We start from the raw sequence: 21,915 nt of genomic DNA, 5'->3' as shown, positions 1-21,915 counted from the left end.
TTCTGCCCCTTCCTCCATTAAAGACGCCCTTGAAGGACTTGATCCAAGGAGTTTCAAAGCATCCCTTACTATTGTTCATCATCTCTTCTTCAATGAAGCAAGGGTGCCATCAAAATGTATTTGTTTCTATCATTGTCAACACGTGAATCTCTATGCATATAGAGAATAAGTTTTTTTTAACATGATAAGAAATAAGCTAAACAATTATGGTAAATCAATTACATGAGGTATCACAAATAAAGAACTAATAAGTTTAAAAAAATTTATTTATAATGAAAAACGAAAAAGCTATTAAGATTAAAATATTATAAACAGAAACATGTTCCATAATCTTATATTAACTATTTTATTCTAGGCATAGCCGGGCATGGGTAACTGAATTATCAAAAGCCAAAGGTATACAATATGCTTCTCTATGATAAAAGAAAAAATGTTGAAAACATGGATCAACTAAGCCTATCAGATGTATTTGATCCGTCCCCTGCCTCAGGTCTATATTCCAGTAGTTCTTCCATGGGCACCATTTTGTCCAAATACTTGTCATATCTCTCCTTTTTTTTCTTAAATTTTTTTATACACTTCTCACGATATTTGATCAGTTCTCTAATTTTTTCATCAATACTCCTTAGATCTGACTTCTTCTCTTCAATCTGTCTCAAGATTTCTTCAATTTCTCGAGGGAGTACTGTCTGGTTCTGGCAGGGAAAATATATAATAGGATTCCTATAAAAATGAAAGAGTTAGGAATTACTTCTACTCAAATTCAAAATCACAATTTATCTTACAAATAAAACATAATTAAAAGAAGTATGACATTTTAAGGATGTTCTCTTATGTCTATTTCAAGCCCAATCCTCCAAAAACATTAATGAAATATTCACTAGACGAGATTTTAAGCATTCAATTATTTAATATACTTTAATAAAAATACTATAATATTATAGAGTGGAATTGTGTTAATACCTTCAACGAACAAGTTAAATTTCAATGGAAAGGTTCTGCCAAATGGTAATTGGCGAAATAACTGAGAACCATTGATGGGTCATAAACATTATCTACGACTACTAAAAATAGTAACTAAAGATTAATCAGTACTTTTAGATGAGTAATACTATATATACAACAGAAATTATATAACTTATATTACATTATTTTTGTGGTTATTTCTTACCATCATTAATAATATTTCTTTCCATAATAAATAAAGTGACTGAAAGAGATAAATACAAAAAATAATAATTTACATGTACAATTTTGGCTGTACATGTAGTATTACTCCAAACTTTATTTTGAATATAATTTATAAAAAAAAGTTATAAAAAACTATAATTTGTGAGCACAGGAAATTGACTTGCTAGGCAGTAAATATATGTTCCGAAGAGCTCCACGCAAAAATGCTAGCAAAATTAAAGTAGATGGGATGCAGTAATAATATTCATGAAAGAGAGAGACCCATAACCGAGAGAGAGAATTCCATTTCCTCTAAAAATACCACCATCTAACGAAACAGCATCATCCTCTATACAGGCACGAGCAGCCACCATACTCTCTCTTTTGTCGTAAACCTGGAGCTTCTTGAAAAGATTAAACAGAACTGTCTCTCGTAGTCCGTGACCTGAAGCTGTCGTTGTATGCAAGTAATTTATGTCGAGGTCAATCATGTTAACAGCATAACCTATAAAGCCTTTTGGAGTTACCCCATTTGGCATTCTAGGATATGCCAATCCTAGCCTTCTCTGAGAATCATTCATATGCAACCGCCCAGTGTAAGGCCTATCAAACCAATTCACATGAATTATTTCTTTTTAAAAAAATTAAATAAAAAGCACCTAATCACAAGGGTCTTGGGTGTATGTTTGGATAAGTCTAGAAAGACTTTTACAAGCCTTTTTATTAGAAAACAATTAGAAAAACTCTCAAAAATCCTTATAAACTATATCCAAACAGACTCTTGGCCCTAGGACTCTTATGCAATGAATTACGGATTACCTTATATCTTCCATGCATATAACATGGAAACGCTTGCTAATAACTTTTCCAAGAGCAGAGGCTTGAGCATGTAAGGCACGCTCATAATCAATTTCTCCACTTTGGTTATACCTTTCAAGGGAACTTGCAGTATCAAAAGATCTATAAATAATAGCCAGCATTTTGTCTTCACCAAGATATTCCGCTAAGATTCTGCATATAACTTGATATAAACACAATCATAATTCATAAGTAAAACAGGTATAAGAAAATGTTATTCTTTATCAGCAATACTGAAATGACAGAGTTATTCGTTTTTTCTTTGGGATGCCATTAATCAACCTGCTAAGGTCAGGACTCTGAACGGTACCGACGAGGGCAACGACACCAATTAAATCTTCCAAGAAATACTTCGGTTGCATTTTATGTGTAGAAAGGCTACACAACACAGAAAATGCCGAGTTTTCCATGCTTCTAATTTTTGTCTTCAGTTCGTCTTTGGTAAATGAAGAGTCCATATTGCTTAATTGATAAGGTTGAACATTCTCTGCGCAATTTAAGTCATTGACAACATAAAACACCAGCAAGGTAAGTTCCATCATTTGATCAGTTATTTAATTTAATGTGCTTATTCTCTCATTTATAAATGCATACTTGCAGCAACAGATACAGCACAAAACAAAAAGGCATAAAAAACATGCACTCATGAGATAACTACAAGACAGAAAAAGGCATACAATGCTAATATTCATAAACACACACAACCAACAGATAACTTACAAGACGATAAACATCAAATTCAAAAAAATTATTCAATGAGTATTATCCCAAGCACTTTCTGTCGTATATTAACCTGATAATAGCTAAAACTAAAAATAATAATAACAAAGCAACTAAAAACATTTATTTCTTGCTACTAGGGATGATCCTAAATCAATCTAACCCAATGCAAACTGCAAAAAGTGGAAACTGGACAAATTGAAAACAAAATTTTAAGGGATAAGATTGTATTTAGGATCCAACTTTGAAAATGAACCTCTCCCTCATATCTATATAATTATATACTTGTAAAATTGTAATAAATCTAATTATTTTAATCTATTTATAAGTTTATTAGTTTGGGTTTACTTTGAAGTTTCTCCCGTGTATCATTTTCTATTTTATAAGTTTGTGTTATACCAAAAATTAATAATATAAAGAGGGGAGATAATATAATAAGATTTATTTAACGACTTCAAACTCAATTTTAAAAAACAGATAAAAAATCGGAATCATATAAAACATTTTTACTTAAATCACTTTTAGTTGAATTGGATAAGATTTAATACCGAATTCAAATCAATCCAAACCAAATGTATTTTTATGAATTAGATAAGCTGACATTTTGCCTAAATTTATTGAAACCGCACTTACTAACTACAAGGTTATTTAATCATGTAGAGCACATTTTCTAAAATGTTATAGCCTAAAATGTTGGGCGTATGTTTCTAAGATGGATAAAGAGAAAGAGTCACAACCTAGCATCTTCATTATCTCCTGCTCAGCTTCAGCCTTTAGCTCACTTGAATTATTAAGATGAATTTCTACTTTATTAATTTTCTCACCAAGTTTGCAGATGCAATCAAATAGCTCCTGCATTGAAGCACATCAAGACATTAATAGTGACAACAGGAATTTCCATTTCTGATGAATAAAGACAACCAGTTGACTTGCATTCATACTTTATAAACCGTTACGAGAAGGAAGCATTTTAATAACTCATGCAATCGCCTAATATTTTAGCGTTATAGAAAAATCTGTAAACAAAATTGTTGTTATTATGAATTTTTAAGCTGGATCAAATATACATATACATCCATGTTGTCATTCAACCATTTACAGTTGAGAAGAAAACAGAATGCATGACTGTTACCTTGTCATAATCATTTACAAAGAACTTCGTTAAGATATTTTCGTGATTAAGTGATGGTGGTTCCAGCAAGTCCATAACACTCTTATCCGTGCATGGAGCTTGATCAACATATTTCACTGTTGGTATTTTGATTACAGGAACCTGCACACATTTCCTATCAAATTATGATTCATAGCAAGGCCGATTTTTAGTAATTAAAAAAATGATCCTACCTCAACAGAAAGGCTTAACTCCATATATTGTGAATGAGCAACATCAAAGCAAAATGTCCCATCATCCACTGGGATATAAATAGAAGGGACAGTACAGCGTCCGTGCTTAAAAGTATACCGAATAGATTCATCTGCATTGAAAAGGTCTGACTTAATGGTAAGCATATGATACTGGCCATCTTGATCATTGTGATGAAACTTTGTATCTACTACATCATCATCAGGATTTACAATTTCAAAATCGATGCTTTCTAAGTGACCACCAGCAACACAAAATTCAGGCACCTGATATCAATCATAGCATAAACACGTAAATAAATACAAGCCGATAAACCATTTTCACATTTTTATGTACATTTTAAAGAACTAACCTCAGATGCTATTCTCAATTTCCTTCTCAAAGTTGAAAATTCCTGCTTGAAAATTGTTTGATCTTCAAACATAACAGATATGGATGCTGCTCCATCGAGAAATAAATTAGAACCCGAGGAAAAAAGATAGTGTTCCAACTTGCAACTTTAAAGTAAATTTGCATAATTTACTATTCATCGAAGTTTAAGAGAATAACGATCAGTAACTTGGGCAGAAAATTTTGAGTAGTATCAGAAATTGAATCTAAATATTAGACTAGATATTTCTAACATCATGTGTCTACAACAAGCAGCATACCATTTTTTCCATAATTTGCTGTTAACTTCAGTAGACCGCCAAGATCAATTCTTCCTTGATCATCCACCTTTATCAGAATTGTCACATGGCAATCAATGTTGTATAAATTTAAATCGAAGCAAAACTCATCTGATCTATACTACCAAATAAATTATAGTAGCCTTTATATAGTTCAAAATACAAAATATGGGGGAATAAAGGGCATCTTATATGTTTATTTATAGTCCAGTAAAACCGTAAACACCATGTTGAACCTTAATTCTTAGAATAGTGGATTAAACTTAACTCAACCCTACAAAACCGGCTTGTAAGGTGAGGGTTGCTTTCCACTTATATACTATTTAATTGCCTAATCTCTAGTCGATGTGGGACTTGAATTTTTCCCAATACACCCCTCTCACGTCCAGCAATATTGGGCTTGGTACGTGGATAAATGGTAGGTGGCCCTTTTTAATGATCTAAGATTGGCGGGACTTGAATACACCCCCTCATGTCCGTGGTGCATGTATCAATGAATGGTAGGTAGCCCATTTTTAAGAATCTAGGATAGTTCTGATACCATCTTAGAATAGTGGATTAAGTCTAACTCAACCCTACAAAACCGGCTTGTAAAGTGAGGGTTGCTTTCTACTTATATATTATTTAATTGTTAATCTCTAATCGATGTGGGACTTGGATTTTTTCTAATATTAATATACATATCAATTAAATTTTTATTTTAATACAACATATATTTCGCAAAAGAAAAAAAAGTCCTTCATTGATACCTGCATCACATACCAAAGTATTGAAGAAAGCAATACCTTGCGTGTCATGCCGAGGTCATCTAGTATGCTGAATCCAGCCACAGCTAAAGTAACCTCCAAGCCTTTAAAGACATGGTTCCCATATGTATCAAACATCTGGGTGACATACATTCAAGAAAATAAGTCAGGTGTTACCATCATGCAATTCCCAACAAGACATTAAAAACTAAGTCATAAAATAGTACATACAGTGATAAAATATTAGACTTACAATGACCAATACCTTCTAGATAACATTTCGAAGAGATGAACAAATGAACAATTTCATTCAAAGGATGAAATTAAGATTCTCTGGATTGCTTTCATGAATACATAATAATTAAATATTAAACAGAAAATGACAATAATGCATTAATGATTAAATCATTTAAACCAAGAAAATTGTTATACTTAAACAATTAGTAGCTTGTTAGGAGGAAGAAGATGATATGTACTGATTTGAGAAAAAGAATTCAATTCATAAACCCACACTGTATAAAAGAAGTCAATCTTATTGCAAGTTTGCAACAATTATGACACTTTAGGTTATTTTCTGTATTCAATTTTCTTATAAGTTATAAATGGGAATGGATTTTCCTGATTTATTAGAAGCAGAAATCCCTCATATCATGGGATTACGGCCTCCGATCATGTCTGTAAATCCATCTATATTTAGTATAATTTCCTGACTTAATAGAAGCAGAAATCCTGGATTTATGGGATATCTGCCTAGGGTCATGGATGGAAATCCAGCCATATTCAGTATAAATAAGACTGTAATTCCTCTTATTTTTGTAATGAGAATGAATGCCATTATTCTACATGGTATCAAGAGCCGACTCTCTGAAACCCTAATTCACAAAATCCCTATCCTCTCATTATCATGACCAAATATGGCAAGCCCACCAAAGAGCAACTTGAGGAAATGCTGAAATTAATCAAATTATTTGGTCAAATTTCTACGTCCCAAGCATCTCAATCAGCTGCACATGAACACTAATATGTTTGCACATCAGAGCCATGGATAGTCGATTCTGGAATATCAGACAACATAACATGAGATGGGAGTTGTAAATGGTATCGATATATATACTAATAATATCTTATTAAGGGGAAAGAAAGATACTCTCTAATCATGTGTATTGAATGATGAAATGAGAATATATATTAACCTATCTCATACATGTAGATTTAGATATTTGTTAGAATATTAAATTTTAAATAAAATAAAAAGAAATAAAATAATTAATTTTAAATCATTTATATTAAAAATAATTTTGTAACAGTTATTTGTATTAAAAATATATAACTATGACACATTTATTGTAAAAATAAATAATTATAATACATCTATGGTGAAAAAGTAAAATTAAACCAACTTACTATACATATTTAAAAGTAATTTTAATATTTTAAAATGCGATTACACACAAATATAGATACTATTAAGTAGGCATTCATTTAAAATCCATCATAAATTTTATCCAAGATATAAGTTTGGTTTTTTTTATCCCAGGTCTACAATGTGAATCATGTTAACTAGGGAAGCACACACATTCAACATCGCTACGTACATCGTCAAACATGCTTCATATCTTCAACTGATAGTTTGATAGAACCCAAAAACATAACACACACCATCTTGGGCCTTTGGATGACCTTACATCTAACTTGAGCTTATCTTCCTATCCAATGACTGTACACTCATCTAACTTAAAGTCTATAAACAGAAGATTTAGTTTTGCTTGACTGATCACTTTCTCTTTGTCTTACTATCTTAATTAGTGATAGATTTTGCATAGAAATTTAGCGGGGTGTATTGGTTTAGGATTTCGTAGGATTTTAAAAGACTTTTTTTGAGTAAAAAAATTCATTGGTATTCAATCAGGATTTTATGTCACTTAAAAATAATCCAGTGGTATTCAATCAGGATTTTCAAGATTTTTTAAAGAACCCATTAAAATTCATTGGTATTCATTTGAGATTTTTTACAACTTAAAAACAATTCATTGGTATTCAAAAATATAAGGATTTTAAAGGATTGTTGTGTGAGAGGGATTTTGAAGGACTTTCTAGTGTTATCTATAAATACCAAATTCATAAAACAATCTCATCCAAACCCATCGGATTTTGAAGGATTGTTTGAAGTGACTTTTCAAGAATTTTCAAGTGAGTTTTTTATCTTTTTTTTCTATGCTCCTGTCTTCTCCATTTTTTCTTTGCTAATAATACTGCACTATTGTTCATTGCTCATATATAATATTGTAGTATTGTTCTCATCTCATTCTCCTATTTTGTGAAACTCCGATATATAAATGATAGTGTCATTGATTTGTTCTATTTTTCTGTTCGTTCTCTTTAATTGACTTGCTTTATTTTATTCTATGTAGTTGAATTTGTTCCTTTATATAACACAAAAAAAATGCTTAAAATTTTAACTTTTAAGTGGTAATTTTTTTTATAACACACGTCAAGAAAAGAAAAAAGTGAAAGATGAAATTGATATTATAATCTCTACAATATATATATATATATATATATATATATATATATAAGATGAATTTGTTAGGGTTTCTGTGAGTAAAATGAGATGAAAATTGATCTTAATTTGGGGAAGAACCCTCTTAGCATAAAAATTGCGATTTATCTTCTTCCCTTAAGTTTGTTACTCTTATTCTCCTCCTTTTATGACTCAACAATTATTTTATTTTTTTTACTATGAATTTTTCTTTTTCTTCTTATATTGTAAAATTAGGACTTTTTTATATTTTAAAAAAGAAAATTAACATAAAACGTTGCAGTATCTAATTTTTTAGGGTTTAGAATTTATGTCTTCATTAGCTTATTTTTTAAAAGAGGAAATATTGTTAAAATATTTGTTAGAATAATTTATATTTATAAATATCGTTAAAAATTATCATATAATATATAACTAAAATAATATATATATATATATATTCTTTATATCTAAATGCTTATTCTTTAAATAATAATAATAATAATAATAATAATTATTATTATTATTATTATTATACTAATATTATATATATTGCATATGTAATTAGGTAACTATTTTTTTGGTGGATTGTGGATTTCCTAATCAACGCCAATTTTTAGCTCCATTTCGAGGTGTAAGGTATCATCTACAAGATTTTGCAGGTCAGGGTAATAACCCTGAAAATGAGAAAGAATTGTTCAATCTTTGTCATGCGTCTTTAAGGAATGTGATCGAGAAAATATTTGGTATTTTTAAATCAAGGTTCACAATTTTTAAGTCAGCATCTCCATTTTTATTTAAGACACGAGTAGAACTTGTGTTAGTATGTGTAACACTACATATATTTCTACGTAAAGAATGTCGTTCTGATGAATTTCCAATTGAAGCGGTGGATGAACCTTAATCTTCAACGTTACCAATTAATGAAGATCATACTTTTGAACCTATTATTCAAATCCAGGAACAAGAGCGAAAATACGCTAATGCTTGGAGGACTAGTATAGATATGGATATGTGAGTGAATGCTATTTAAGAGGACAAGATATTATGGAGAATTATTATTATTATTATTATTATTAATTATCTAGACATTATTTTTTTTATTATTTTTGTCTTTGACTCTTTAAATTTGAATGTATGAAAATATTTTTGAAATCTTATCAAATGTCAAAAATCCATGAAAATTCTACAAAATCCCACAGAATCCATTAAAATCCTGATTTAAAAGTCTTGCAGAATCCATTAAAATCCTGATTTTAAGTCTTGTAGAATCCTGCAAAATCTTAAAAGTCATGAAAATCCTGCAAAATCTTTTAAAATCCGTAGGATTTTTTTTTAACTAAAAAAGTCCTTTAAAATCCTAATCCAATACACCCCCCTTAGATAATATTGGAAAGAATTCGTATATTATAATCACTCTATTACAGTGTTGTTAAATAACCGTTATGGCGGCGCCATAACGGTATGGCGACGGCGGCCGCGATCCGTTATGGCCGTTTAGGTTGTCTATGGTGGGGATCCGCCATTTTGAAGATGGCGGCCGTTACGGCCGTTATGGCAGTGTAGACATGGCGGTCCATGGCGTGAATGGCGGACATGGCGCTATTTTGGGCCATTTTTTTTTTGTTTTTTCTGATTTGGGCCATTTTTTTTTCTTTTTCGGTTTGGGCCCGGGTTTCTTTCCCGGGTTGGGCACCCAACACATAAAATAGGGTTGCAGAAACCCTAATACATAATAGCCTCTCTTCCGTGCAACCCGCGGCTGCTCTGACAAGACCCCCTGCCATCGTTGCCTCCGCCTGCCACCATTGCCTCTGACGCGGCCTCCACCATCATGTACAACAACGTGACTTTCTTCTACCCCTGCGTGTGCACCATTGTCGTGCCACCCTAACCTCCGCGCACGCCACCCTAACCTCCCCGCGAGCCACCGTCACCTCTGCACGCGCCACTGTCACCTCTGAGCGCGCCACCGCTACCTCGTACGAGACTTTCTTCATCCTGGTTCTTCCTCCGCGCGTGATAGATTCTCCCTCCGCACGCTTCCTCCTTTGAGTTTTGCCATCGCCATTGCCATTTAATCCTTTTGTTGGTTAGGAATTTATGTTTCTTTATGATGACTATCACTAGATTATGAATGCCATAAATTTTCCCATATCTCTTGCTCTATTTCCAACACCTAGCTACTTGAAACATTTCGAGTATACACAACAATTGTATCATAATCCATCATCTCTTGGAAATTTAGAAAAAATTTCACTTTAGCCTCTGATAATAATGCTCATTGACCCTTGGGTGCAGCACCCAAAGAAGAATGAAAAAACATATAAGTCAAAAAAAATCTCTCAATGTTAAAGGTTCAAAGATACCTCCAACATTAGCTCCTTGAAAATGAAACCTGGAATGAGTTGATCTTCTGTTATTTTAGGCTTGAGTTCAGCACAGTTGGGAAAACCTGGATGAACTGAAAATAAGAAACATAAAGCAGTGATAAGAAAGCATCTCTGAAAACAAGATCATTTCGTAATGAATAAAAACATGATCAACCATGAGCACCTCGACATGGAATGGAGAGTGAAAATGGAAATGGAATGTTTCCTGAATCAATAAACAATGTGAGTGTAACCTCATAGCTTGGCCTTAACTTGTCAAGTTCATTACTTGTGACCATTGCATCCTATATGAAGTATTCAAAAATAATGCATCAGATTTTTTTCTTGTTCAGTGAGAACTATGAAGTACATAATCAGCAAACCTTAATTTTTAAAGTCATTCTATCAGTTGAAAGACTAATCTTCAACCCATGTACTTCAAAGTGCATTCCCGCAGCAGTCGTAAGTTTGACAGTTACATCCGGAATTGATTGAAAAGGTGCTTGATTATCATAGATATCATAATATGCGATGCACAAGGTTGGAAAAGTAGAACCAACCCTGTTCAACAAATCATGATAACAAGAACATACCAAAGTAAAACATAAGCTTGATCATCAATAAATATGCAACAATCTAAACTATGCAATATTCCAAGAAGAAAAATAGCAATGCGAGCAGTACACAACTGAAAAATCATAAAGGGATTGTTCCTATTTACCTTCCTTATTTAGTTATAACATTTATAAGAAAAATTATTCCCCTGATTTTCAAGGCTAGAATAGCATACAAATTACCATTTATACGTCTCACTGTATCAAGTATTATTCAGAGAAATATAATCTATATTTTCGCACTTTGTTAAACAAAGACATGTTAAATGTTGGTCATTGTCATTAAGAGGGAATTCATTTATAAACCAATATAGGTAAAGCAAACATACCTCACATCCAGCTGTAGACTTTGGTCGCCGGTTAGAAGTCTACACTTCCCAACAGGATGAGAAGATTTCACAATAACCTTTTTCTCAAAACTTTTATAGCTTGGGTCCAGCTACCAGACAAGATTACAAAACTAATATAGCATTACACTTCAAAGAAATAGTAACAAACAGTGAAGAAAAGACCATCAAATATATTACAACTTTGTGTCATCTCACAAATAGTAAATAATATAAAAGAGAAATGTTATTTGTACAACAAATTGAACAACATAGAGAGACAAAGACAGACAAGAGAGAGAAGTGTGAAATGTAATTAGTGATGCATTAGAGAGAAAATGACAAAAATTGTTATATAAAATGCTGTATCAGTTGTTGTATCAACAACACAACTAAATATAAAAATGTGTAACAATTATAAAGCTTATTGAGAACCACCACACAAAAGCTTGTTGTTGTAGTTGGAGAGTTCTATGACATTATAAAGCCCACACTAGAATTCCATACTTCCAATGTGGGACTCAAGTCAATCTCCCAGTGGAAAAAACAATATTAGGGCAACACAGAATCTGAAAGAATGGATTTTTATACATTTTGATCTACATTCTTAAATTTTAATTTCATTCACATAACTAGACTTGTCATGCAAATATAATTTTGACCTAACTTTTCTATAGAAGTGTAAAAAGTAGATTGTCGGAATAACTACCACAACTTGTTTTGGACGTATATCACCAGCTAAATTTAAATATTCTTTCTGATTCTTTATATAAGAAAGTAAGAAACAAATAAGTAATTCATAAAGAATGATATTAATTTATTTTTATGCCAAAAATACCCATAAAAACCCTAAACACTACACATAATTCAAAGAATAATTTTTCGACAAATAAGTGTGGCTTATAATGTTAATAGTACTCACTTTTTTACCCGGAAAAAAAAAAAAAAAAAAAAAAAAAAAAAAAAAAAACAAGACCAGAATGTTTCCACTCTAATGGAGAATGATTGTCTCACTGATAAATTAAAGCTATAAAAGGAAATTACCGATTAATGCATCTGAAAATGGGTCTATGTTTCATATAATTAGGACAAAAGAAATGTAGTAATTAGTTTCTTATGCCTGTAATGAACATGAAATGGTACTAAAGTAAAACAGAGCAAAACTACTTTCAAAGATGAAAAAAGAAAATTAAGTGTAATTTGGTTTGATTTGATTTGAATGAATTAAGCAATACAAATCAAACCAAATCAATATTTTGTAATTTGGTTTGGTTCAGTTTTTGTAGTTTTTAAAATTTGTTATTTAAAAATTAACTAAAAATATGTAATATTATATTATTTATTTAAGACCGTACATCAAAAATAAAGTATATAAATACTAAAATATTTCACTCACTCAATGTATTTAATACCAATTCTTATCTTACTATTTTACTAAAAATATTTCTTTAATACAATTTTAGTTATCTTATTAAATGCTTTTTCTTAATATATATATATATATATAGTTTTTCACTTAAATTTTTTTTTCAAACGTTACAAATAATTCATAATTTTCATTATAAAACTCAGTTTAGTAACTTACAATTTTATAAAATACTTTTTAAATATTATAACATATTTTTAGAGAGAAAAACAACCTTTAAGTAGCATACAATTTTATAAAGCACTTTTTATGTCATGTGTTAATTTTGTATATCTATACTATGCATTTGGAAAAAAGGATATATTTACAAATAAGTACGATTTGATTTGGTTAAAGCGGTTTCACATTTCAATTCAAAAACTGCACCAAATCACGCGGTTTTGAAAATTTAAAAACTGAACCGAACTGTTGATTTATGATTTTGCATCTGTAACACCTCATTTTTCATAAAATAAAATATAAATAGATAACAAAATAATTTTGGTATTTTTGTTTTAATTAATGGAAATGTTTTAATAATTATTTTAATTATTTGATATGAATATGTGTATAATATATGGTTATATATTTAATTGTTTTAATTGACTTTATTAAGGGGAAGGGATATTTGTAACTTTGGTTGGGTGTTTTCAACTAGAGGAGGGTTAAAGAGAGGTTTTTGATTTTAAAAGAGAAGTTTTTTTTTTTCTTTTTTCATTTTCAATGCTCTTATGCTTCATAGCTTAGAGAACTACAAGAAGAAGGGAACCAACCCAGAATCACTAATTTGTCTTCTTGTGCACACCAAGGTAATGGGAGAGTCAAAAACTTCGCTCTGGGTGTGAATTTGTATGTCGGGTAGCAAGATTGTTCCCCAATCTCGTGATTTGGCTTGTAATGGTATGTTTTGATGTGCCTTTGAATTTCTATGGGACTCTATAGAGATGTATTTAATGATTGTATTTAGAGATTAATTGATGTATGTAATTGTATAAGTAAATTGCATCGTTTAGAATGTTAAGTACATGTTTTAGAACACTTTTTCCGATTGAAATGAGATTTGGATGTGTAACTCTTTTGGTTTGTAACTTGCATTTCTACTATGTGTGTGTTGTTCCTGATATGGAGTCGGGCGCAACTTGAGGCATGTTAGGCACCATTGTGGCCAACAGTAGTGTATGCTTTTGGAACCTCTCAAGCCTAGCATGAGATGACCCATGTCGTATACGAGACGACCCTCATCGGGTGTAGAAGCTCTAGGGACTCCCTTTGACACTTCTGTGGGAATGAGTTGACTCACATCGAACATGGACACTCCAAGGGTCTCTCTATTGTGTTCTGGTCGGGCGTGAGCTCAATCACACTAGATGTGGTCCAAACAAAGACCAACATTGGCCTATGGAGGACTCACACCAAGCATAGGATAAGTGCCACTTGGCACCATCCTCCTGCGAATTCTCTATTGAGTTGAGTCCCTCTTGAGTTCTATGATGTACTTCCTGGATGGAAACTATGATATATATGATGTTATGTAATTGTGAATGGGAATAACCGATGAATGTATAAGTAAATGTGACATGTGAAGTGAGATCATGCGAATGTTATGGCATAAGTCTTTTTGCCATGCAACAAGTGCACAAAATGTTTTTTCAAGGGTAGGATATGGAATACACTACCAAGGAAGGCTCCCTTGTGTAAAAGCTTAAGGATTAGTTATGGGGGACAACTTAGTTTAGAAGTTCTAGTCTCGCCCTTTGTGTGGATGAAATGTATCTTACACGGCTTATCTTGTCCAACCAAACCCTAGTAGTATGTCCTCCTAGTATAAGTGCGTTGAGGGTATGACCTAGCAAGAAATCCTAGACTACTCTATGTTTATTGCTGGCAACAATGCACCCTATGTTGTTTTGACTAGCGCCACATGCATGATAACATGTAGTTCGTATTCATTGCATAGCGCATTATAATGTTGTGCTATTTAATTATTATGTCATGAATGAATGGAGTGTGTTATTGATACTTATCCACCTATACTATGTATATATGTATGTTTGTTTGTTTTTGACTATTTGTTTTCATTTTTACATCATGAGCTAAAGTGAAATATTTTTCACTCCCTTTGCTTTTGTTTAGTTGTCTTTTCTTATGTTATACAAATGATCATCAACATAAGGTTGAAGATGTTGGTGACAAGACTTAGACTTCTATAATTGGTTATGCTTTGATAGGACATGCAACATTAGGATGTAGTTAGAACTAGTTTAGGAATTTGCTTGTGTTGTTTAATTTGAAAACTTTCATTTTAATTTTTATGATTTTAGTTATTTTTGCCACATTTTAGATATGTTAACAATGTCATTCTTTCTACCAGAACGATTTGGCCTTATTTATAATAGATTATGTTATTTAGTTTTATATTTATTTGTGTTATGACAAGTAGGGTAAAGGATGTCACACCTTCAGTTTTCAATTTTTTGGATTGGTTTGTTGATTTTCATTTGGGATGGTTCAATTTTAAACACTCTTAGTTATACAGATATCACCGTGGTTACAATAGAAAAAAGTTAGGCTCAATCTAAATTTTTCTATTTACATGTTAATGGTCCTTTTATTTAAAGGAGAACATGTACAAATAAAAAATAAGGGTAAAATATATCCTTATTTTCTTACATATCAGATTTTCTTTATAATTGAGAAAAATAAAATATATGCTTGTAATTATATATTTTCCTGATATTAACTATAATGCCTAATTAAGAGCCAAACCAAAATGATTTTAGTTTTGGAAATTTATTTTAGGATAAATTGTACTTTTGATCTTTCTATTTTTGTCAATCTGCAATTTGGTCCATCTATTTTAAAATAGAGACATTTAGTTTCCTATTTTTAAAAAAACCGAATTTCCATCCTATCCTAAGTTTTAATGTTTGTTAATTGTTAAATTTGAAGTTGTTTAGTAACATGTTACTACATAAGTGACGTGATATTTAGTGACACGAGATGTAAAATTAAAAAATTAAAAATAACATACAGAAGAATCATGTTAAAAATTGACTACCCTAGTGACAAAGACAAAGCACTCGTGTAATGAATGACTTAGATAATCTTGCTGGACTAGCCTTTGGGATTGGATTAGACCAAGTCACTCTTAATAATATGATATCAAAGTTTATCTAATCCTAGTGTAGGGAGACCGGAATAAGTCCACCTTTGAGCGCAAGGGAATGCTGTTAGGATACCACAATAATAAGGCATATTACCTCAACACTTCTTATTTATAACTTGGGTAAATCTCCCCACTTTAGCTAACTTGATGTTGAGAAATTAAGACTACAATTTTCTCAACTTTAAAAAGGTTCCATTTCAACACTAGGCCTATGCATTGTTCGCACACAGCAATCATGTTTCCACTCCCAACAAATGACAATTTTGAAGTATAATTTATTAACTAAGTTGTAATGAAGTAATTGAAAGTATAAATATCTTATGAGGAAAAAAAAAGTTTATGGGTAGGAAAAATACTAACCCCCTCTGTCTCCAGAAGTTCATTATGGTTTGCAACAAGCAAGTCAATTGAAGGAGATTTTTTTTGTTTCTTATTAAGTTGATTTTTCCATTCAATACTATCAACAACTAGTACCTGTTAAAAATGCTTAAAATCAGAAACTCATTCAAATGAATAAAAAACACAAAAACATATAATCACTGTACCTTTCCAGAATCAATCACATTGATAGGTAAAGACAAAGAGTCACGAATGTCCAAACTTGCATTTTTATCCGTGACTGAGAGGAAACATCCATTCTCATCTGGAACATCTAGTGTCCTTTAAAATCAAACAAACAGCAATAATAATCTTTAGAAATAACTTTTTAACCACAAAAATATCTAAACCAAGTTTGGCAAGAATATGTACAACTAACCTACATATTAGTCGGGCTTCTCCTATTAAAAAGAAAATAAAAGATGTCAGCATTTAATTTAATATCAAATCAAATCAAAACTTAATTTCTAAGGCGAAGTTAAAAGTCAAAGTTTTTGGGACAACATAAGCATCAATTAATAAAATAATTCCTTCTGTTTTTGCAAGGTAAGAGTGGAAAGGCTCCTATTTATTCTTTTTATTTTTGGTATAGAGGGTATGGAGAGCAACAGTTTAAAATAAAACTTTAAGATGTAATAAACTAATTAAGTTACTTTGGGTTATTAAAAAACAAACTTCAATTTCACATATTTCTCATACACGTTAAGGTTAAAGAGCATTAAGTAAACCAACCAAAGCAAGACAACAGAAGAAGGGACTGTAAGTTGTTTCACATAATAAATTGCACCGTCATGAGACTTCAATCCTATCATGTTCACAAACCCCCATTGGCAAACTACAATTATTTTATAGATTTTCTTGAAGTTACAGTCAAGTTAATGTTTTATGCATTAGTGGTAGATCTATTCAGACTCTGACATCTAACTGATTATTCAGATGAAATAACCACCCATATCAATACTTAAAAGAGTTCAATCAGCCCAACTTAGTACCTGAAGAGAAAAATATAAAGGTGGAATATTGTAGTGCTTCCACCACTTAATCATAGACTTTAAGTGTCGATATTTGTAATTAAATATTTGAGGAACAAAACAGTAGTATTTTTCGAGAGAAATTTGAATATTCACCCTATTTCATAATATTGAAACTAATTCAAATTTAAAATGTATTTTCTTAACAATTACAAGACATGATTTGTGACTAATTACTAATTACTTTTATTAAATTTATTAGTCCTTGGTTGTCTATAGAACTATATAAATGTTGATAGCTCGAAAACGATATAGTTTAAATTTTTTAAAAAATATATATATATTTAGTCGAGCACTTTTGTCAAATTTTTTTCCTCTAAACAAATTTTGTGTAGTTTTAATCTTTGAATTTTTTCTCCATAAACAAAAAATTTTGATGTCAAGACCAAAATGTTAATGTTAATGAAAAAAAAAAGTTCAAGATCTTAAAGTGAAAATTAGTAAAATTTAGGGATTAAAATTAGAAGAAAAAAATTTGTCCAAAGACAACAAAAATTGACGAAATTTCAAAGACTAGAAACAAAAATTTAACGAAATTTCAAAGACTAAAAAGTATATTTAATTTTAAAAAAAAAATTGACAACTTTGTACTGCAACAATTATTCATCACTGCTTGCTTATGACTGAATACCCATCATATGTGACAAAGTTGACGGAAGTCAGTGACTACTTCCCCTTTATATTAATAGCTTATATTGGAATGTCCACTATGATTAACTACATACCTATGAGATGAAAGAGGGATTGTCAAAATAAGTGTTTTACATATGCACTACAATCACAAAGCTTACCACCCGTGTCTCCTTCAAAACCTTCAAGCAAAAAGTATTCTATGGTTGCATAAACAGTGGTCTTGTGACAACCTGCGCATGCACCCTTTAACACTTTAATTTTCTGCCCACGTTTCCAAGATTTTTCCTTTCTGTTCAAAATCTGATGGACTCTGATGACTGCATATTGATAATAAAAAAGATGATCAGACAAAAAAATGTTGTATTTGTTCATGAGCTTCAAATATATGTTTGTGCATTTTCACTAGCGTGACAATATTTATATTTTTCTATTAAAGTTTGTTTAATATATAAAATGGATTCGCTCAAAGTTGGAAAAGGATCGAGATAACTGCATTTCTTCAAAACCCTGGTTTGATTCGTTTGAAATACCATAAAGCTAAGATCATTATTTGGGGGCGGGGGGAAATGGATGACTGCCATTAAAATCCTTCACTCATTGACTCGTACAATCTGAGGAGATGCCAAGTGCCTTTTTATTTGCTGGACCGACTATTATAACTGGTTGATCCTCGCCAGAATCAGTTTCTTCATCATACTGACTATGCATTTGTAATATCCACTCCTGATACTCCCTTTCCAGCTGCGAAAGATTTAACACTTTTGTAGACTTCTGAATTACAACAGTAACATCTGATTTTAAAAAAATGATGAGTTAGAATCCAATAACCATGACAATAAAGTTGAAAAGTGTTATCAGAATTAACGGACGAAAATACCCTTCTCTTTTTCTGAAATTTTATTGCCTAAATTCTTCAGAGCAGTAGTGAAAGGATTGTGGTGAGCTAGATCAGTCTGAAAACCCAAAAGTTTATCGATGACAGTTAAATCAAGAACAAGTAAATAAAAGACCAGATTTTATTGCACACTCCTAAATAATAAAACAGACCAACTGCTTCTTTATCTAATTATCCATAGTTATATCCTGTTTTCCATTTTACTCAACCATGCTTTCAAGTGTACACAAATAAGCACAAGTGAAAAAAGTATGTCAATGTGTAGCTGAACATAAGACTCTCTTCACAAGTTTTTTTTTTTTCAGTAAATACTGTCTTTATAAGTACACACATAATATACAACCAATAGAGATTAAAAAAAAAAAAAAAAAAGTGTGCAAGTTAATGAAAGTTAACGGCTTTCCTGGGATCGATTGATTCTTGAACCATATATTTTGCAAGTTACATAGTTTGCACAAATACTTATTAAAACAACTGGCAGAAAGGGAAAATATTAGGCTATAATTCAACTCATTTTATAAAACCGAATACACCATATGGCCAAACCTAGAAGGTTCTAACTCCATACATGGAAAACAACCTATTTCTGCAATATTCTATTGAATATCTATAAACAATTTAATTTTTTCAAGTACTGAAGGTTGTGTAATAAAATTAAAAAATAGAGTAAATTACTGCCACATAATAAAGGTAAACATATATAGTGGTACAATAAAGTGTACAAATCAAGCATGAAATAATAGTTAATAGCTCCAATTCGAATTTTAGTTGACAATAAAACATAACGAATGGGTTGGTTGGTTCTAAATAACATTTAACCACTATATCAAACTAATCAACAACCATCTGATGTGCATCAAGAAAAGTCAGTCATTTACTAATCTGGGTTGAGATCATTTTATAGTCCAGATAATTAGTTTAAACTCAAGATAAAATTGCTTAACTATCAGAGACAGAAATGTAAAAATAACAATAGTATAGTAAGCATAATAACATTTATTTACAAAGATGTTCAATTATTGCTAGACTAACCTTGGACAGTGTTGGTTTAAAGCCTCCATCAGTTTCTGCAAATTACAAAATCTGACTCAGAAGACCAAACAAACAATCAGATAGTTATAATGAAAAATATGGTGACATATCACTACTATTATTACCAATGAAGCATTTCACCCTCAGGGAACATCTCTTCAATATTTCAGCCTTCGTTCCCCTTTTGTTCCTTAAGTCCATAAAAGGAAGTAAAGTCTGTCCAAAATTTAAAATACAATTCAACAGAAATCATTAAATCGAGATGATTAAAAGATATAAAAAAAAAAAAAAACATAAGAAAATGTCCACACCAATAAAATTAATCAATATGAACAAAAACAAAAGGAAATGTATAAGGATTTAACACCAAATTAGAACAATCAAATTTTCTTTCCATTAGTTGTGCTTGCGTAAGCCTGCTCCTGCTCTTAAATCCAAGACAGCTTCTACAAAAGCTCAAGTTTATGCCAACAAGCAAGACACTACATAGATACTTCAAATACTTGGATAATAACTTGTGCTCATTTAGAGAACATGAATTCTCTCTTGTGATTAAAATTTTCATTTTATGTTAATTGTAGATTGATTTTATATTTTAGATTATAGTTGTGTCATGTCCTATAATTTTTATATTACGTTGTGCTCCCATGTCAGAGACATATCTGGTATCTTATTTACAATATTTCTATTTTCTACTAGGTTAAAGTATAATAATTGTACAATTGTACAATTGTACAAGCTCACATCAAAAACACTGGATGAAAACTACGAAGAAATCTTTTTTGCATTGCACCGTAAAGTAATTGTATAGCTTTAAAAATAATAAGGAAACGGCTACTAGAACCTTAGTACAGAAGAAATTTCCTTTACAAGTTAAAAGCCAAGGTTGGAAGTTTACCCAACGAGAATCTGGGAGAAGACGACCAAGCCTCCTAACAGAGACACGACTGAAGCTTTGGAAGTTTTCTCTTATTACAAAGCCATCAGCAGATAACATTTCCAAAATCCTCTCTATATTCTCCTTTCCCTGGAACATACAAATTTATTGGATTGACCTTGAAATTGAGATTTAGGGCTTGTTTGGATAATATTTTTACAAGCACCATAAGAGAAGAAAATAAAATGAAAAATTGAAATAATATTTTCCATAGGCGAAAATTAATTTATGCACAAGTTAAAAACAAGTTTTTGAAAAAGCTAATATCAATATGAGAGGGTTTCTACAAATTTACTTATGATAAGTTATTTTTTAGATTATGTATTTTATTTTTTCTTCTTATTGTTTTTCTCTTATGAGGATTTATAGAAAAGTTTATCAAAATAGGTCCTTAGAATAAATGGGAAGTGAATGTTGTGCCTGTTACCTTTGTGAATGGGAGATACACAAACCTCAAGCGTGCATTAGCTTCTTGGAAGTCTTTTGAACCTAAAATACAATAATTTAAATAAACCTTGCTTTCACATTTCTTTACAGTTAATTGGAGAGAAAGAATTATTGTTATAAACGTTTGACATAACGATATAGCGACATATCATATCATATATCTCACTATCTGTATGAATTAGTTCATGGAGTTTTAAAAGTTTACTTGCACTTTTGATGCCATCATTGCCCCGTACTAAGGAAAGGTGAAGTTGGAAAACAAACTCAGGACAATTGCTAGAATGCAAATTAGTAATTGCAATTTCACCACCTTGAATCTCAGTCAAATCAACACCATTGACCTATTAAATAAAAGAAAATACATTGGAATCATACATAATATTGCAATATGTTTTTCATAGCATAACAATTTTATTTTCTTTAAAAAACTGAAGTAACATGCAAATTTGAATATAAATGTAGGGCATATGATTCTTAAGTGAAAATATGCTTTTAAAATAAATGTTACTAAACCCATGATCATAGCCTCATACAAAAGAGAAAAAAATGAGAAAAAGAGACTATACATATAGATTGACGTCATGTTTACCGTACAGTTTTTATAAGCTGATTTTTGTTGTATGTACCTATTGTATA

At 31.0% G+C, this 21,915-nt stretch overlaps 1 protein-coding gene across 3 annotated transcripts in view; it reads right to left on the bottom strand.

Annotated features, from left to right (window-relative positions):
* Positions 1-403: 403 nt before the first annotated feature.
* Positions 404-21,915, bottom strand: part of GMI1 (gamma-irradiation and mitomycin c induced 1) — a 40,443-nt gene continuing 18,931 nt past the window's right edge. For 2 of the 3 annotated variants that reach the window (XM_020350509.3, XM_020350511.3), the window contains 25 exons: positions 21,485-21,620; positions 21,260-21,321; positions 20,794-20,922; positions 20,021-20,111; positions 19,896-19,930; positions 18,846-18,921; positions 18,577-18,759; positions 18,127-18,285; positions 16,684-16,705; positions 16,472-16,586; positions 16,287-16,400; positions 11,359-11,468; positions 10,799-10,976; positions 10,600-10,720; positions 10,413-10,507; positions 5,565-5,663; positions 4,762-4,828; positions 4,464-4,549; positions 4,093-4,377; positions 3,881-4,021; positions 3,486-3,600; positions 2,311-2,515; positions 1,990-2,181; positions 1,453-1,773; positions 404-723 (listed from right to left, as the gene is read on the bottom strand). In XM_020350509.3, coding sequence (XP_020206098.2) covers positions 447-723; positions 1,453-1,773; positions 1,990-2,181; positions 2,311-2,515; positions 3,486-3,600; positions 3,881-4,021; positions 4,093-4,377; positions 4,464-4,549; positions 4,762-4,828; positions 5,565-5,663; positions 10,413-10,507; positions 10,600-10,720; positions 10,799-10,976; positions 11,359-11,468; positions 16,287-16,400; positions 16,472-16,586; positions 16,684-16,705; positions 18,127-18,285; positions 18,577-18,759; positions 18,846-18,921; positions 19,896-19,930; positions 20,021-20,111; positions 20,794-20,922; positions 21,260-21,321; positions 21,485-21,620 — 3,414 coding nt within the window. In that variant the 3' untranslated portion in view covers positions 404-446. Of the gene's footprint in view, positions 724-1,452; positions 1,774-1,989; positions 2,192-2,310; positions 2,516-3,485; positions 3,601-3,880; positions 4,022-4,092; positions 4,378-4,463; positions 4,550-4,761; positions 4,829-5,564; positions 5,664-10,412; positions 10,508-10,599; positions 10,721-10,798; positions 10,977-11,358; positions 11,469-16,286; positions 16,401-16,471; positions 16,587-16,683; positions 16,706-18,126; positions 18,286-18,576; positions 18,760-18,845; positions 18,922-19,895; positions 19,931-20,020; positions 20,112-20,793; positions 20,923-21,259; positions 21,322-21,484; positions 21,621-21,915 lie in introns of those variants that run through there. The other variant, XM_020350510.3, reaches the window with a different exon arrangement.

Source organism: Cajanus cajan, chromosome 9 (assembly GCF_000230855.2).
Source record: "Cajanus cajan strain Asha chromosome 9, NIPB_CcT2T_4, whole genome shotgun sequence".
In the NCBI taxonomy this organism is placed as follows: Eukaryota; Viridiplantae; Streptophyta; class Magnoliopsida; order Fabales; family Fabaceae; genus Cajanus; species Cajanus cajan.
This window is presented reverse-complemented; position numbering and strand designations above follow the sequence as displayed.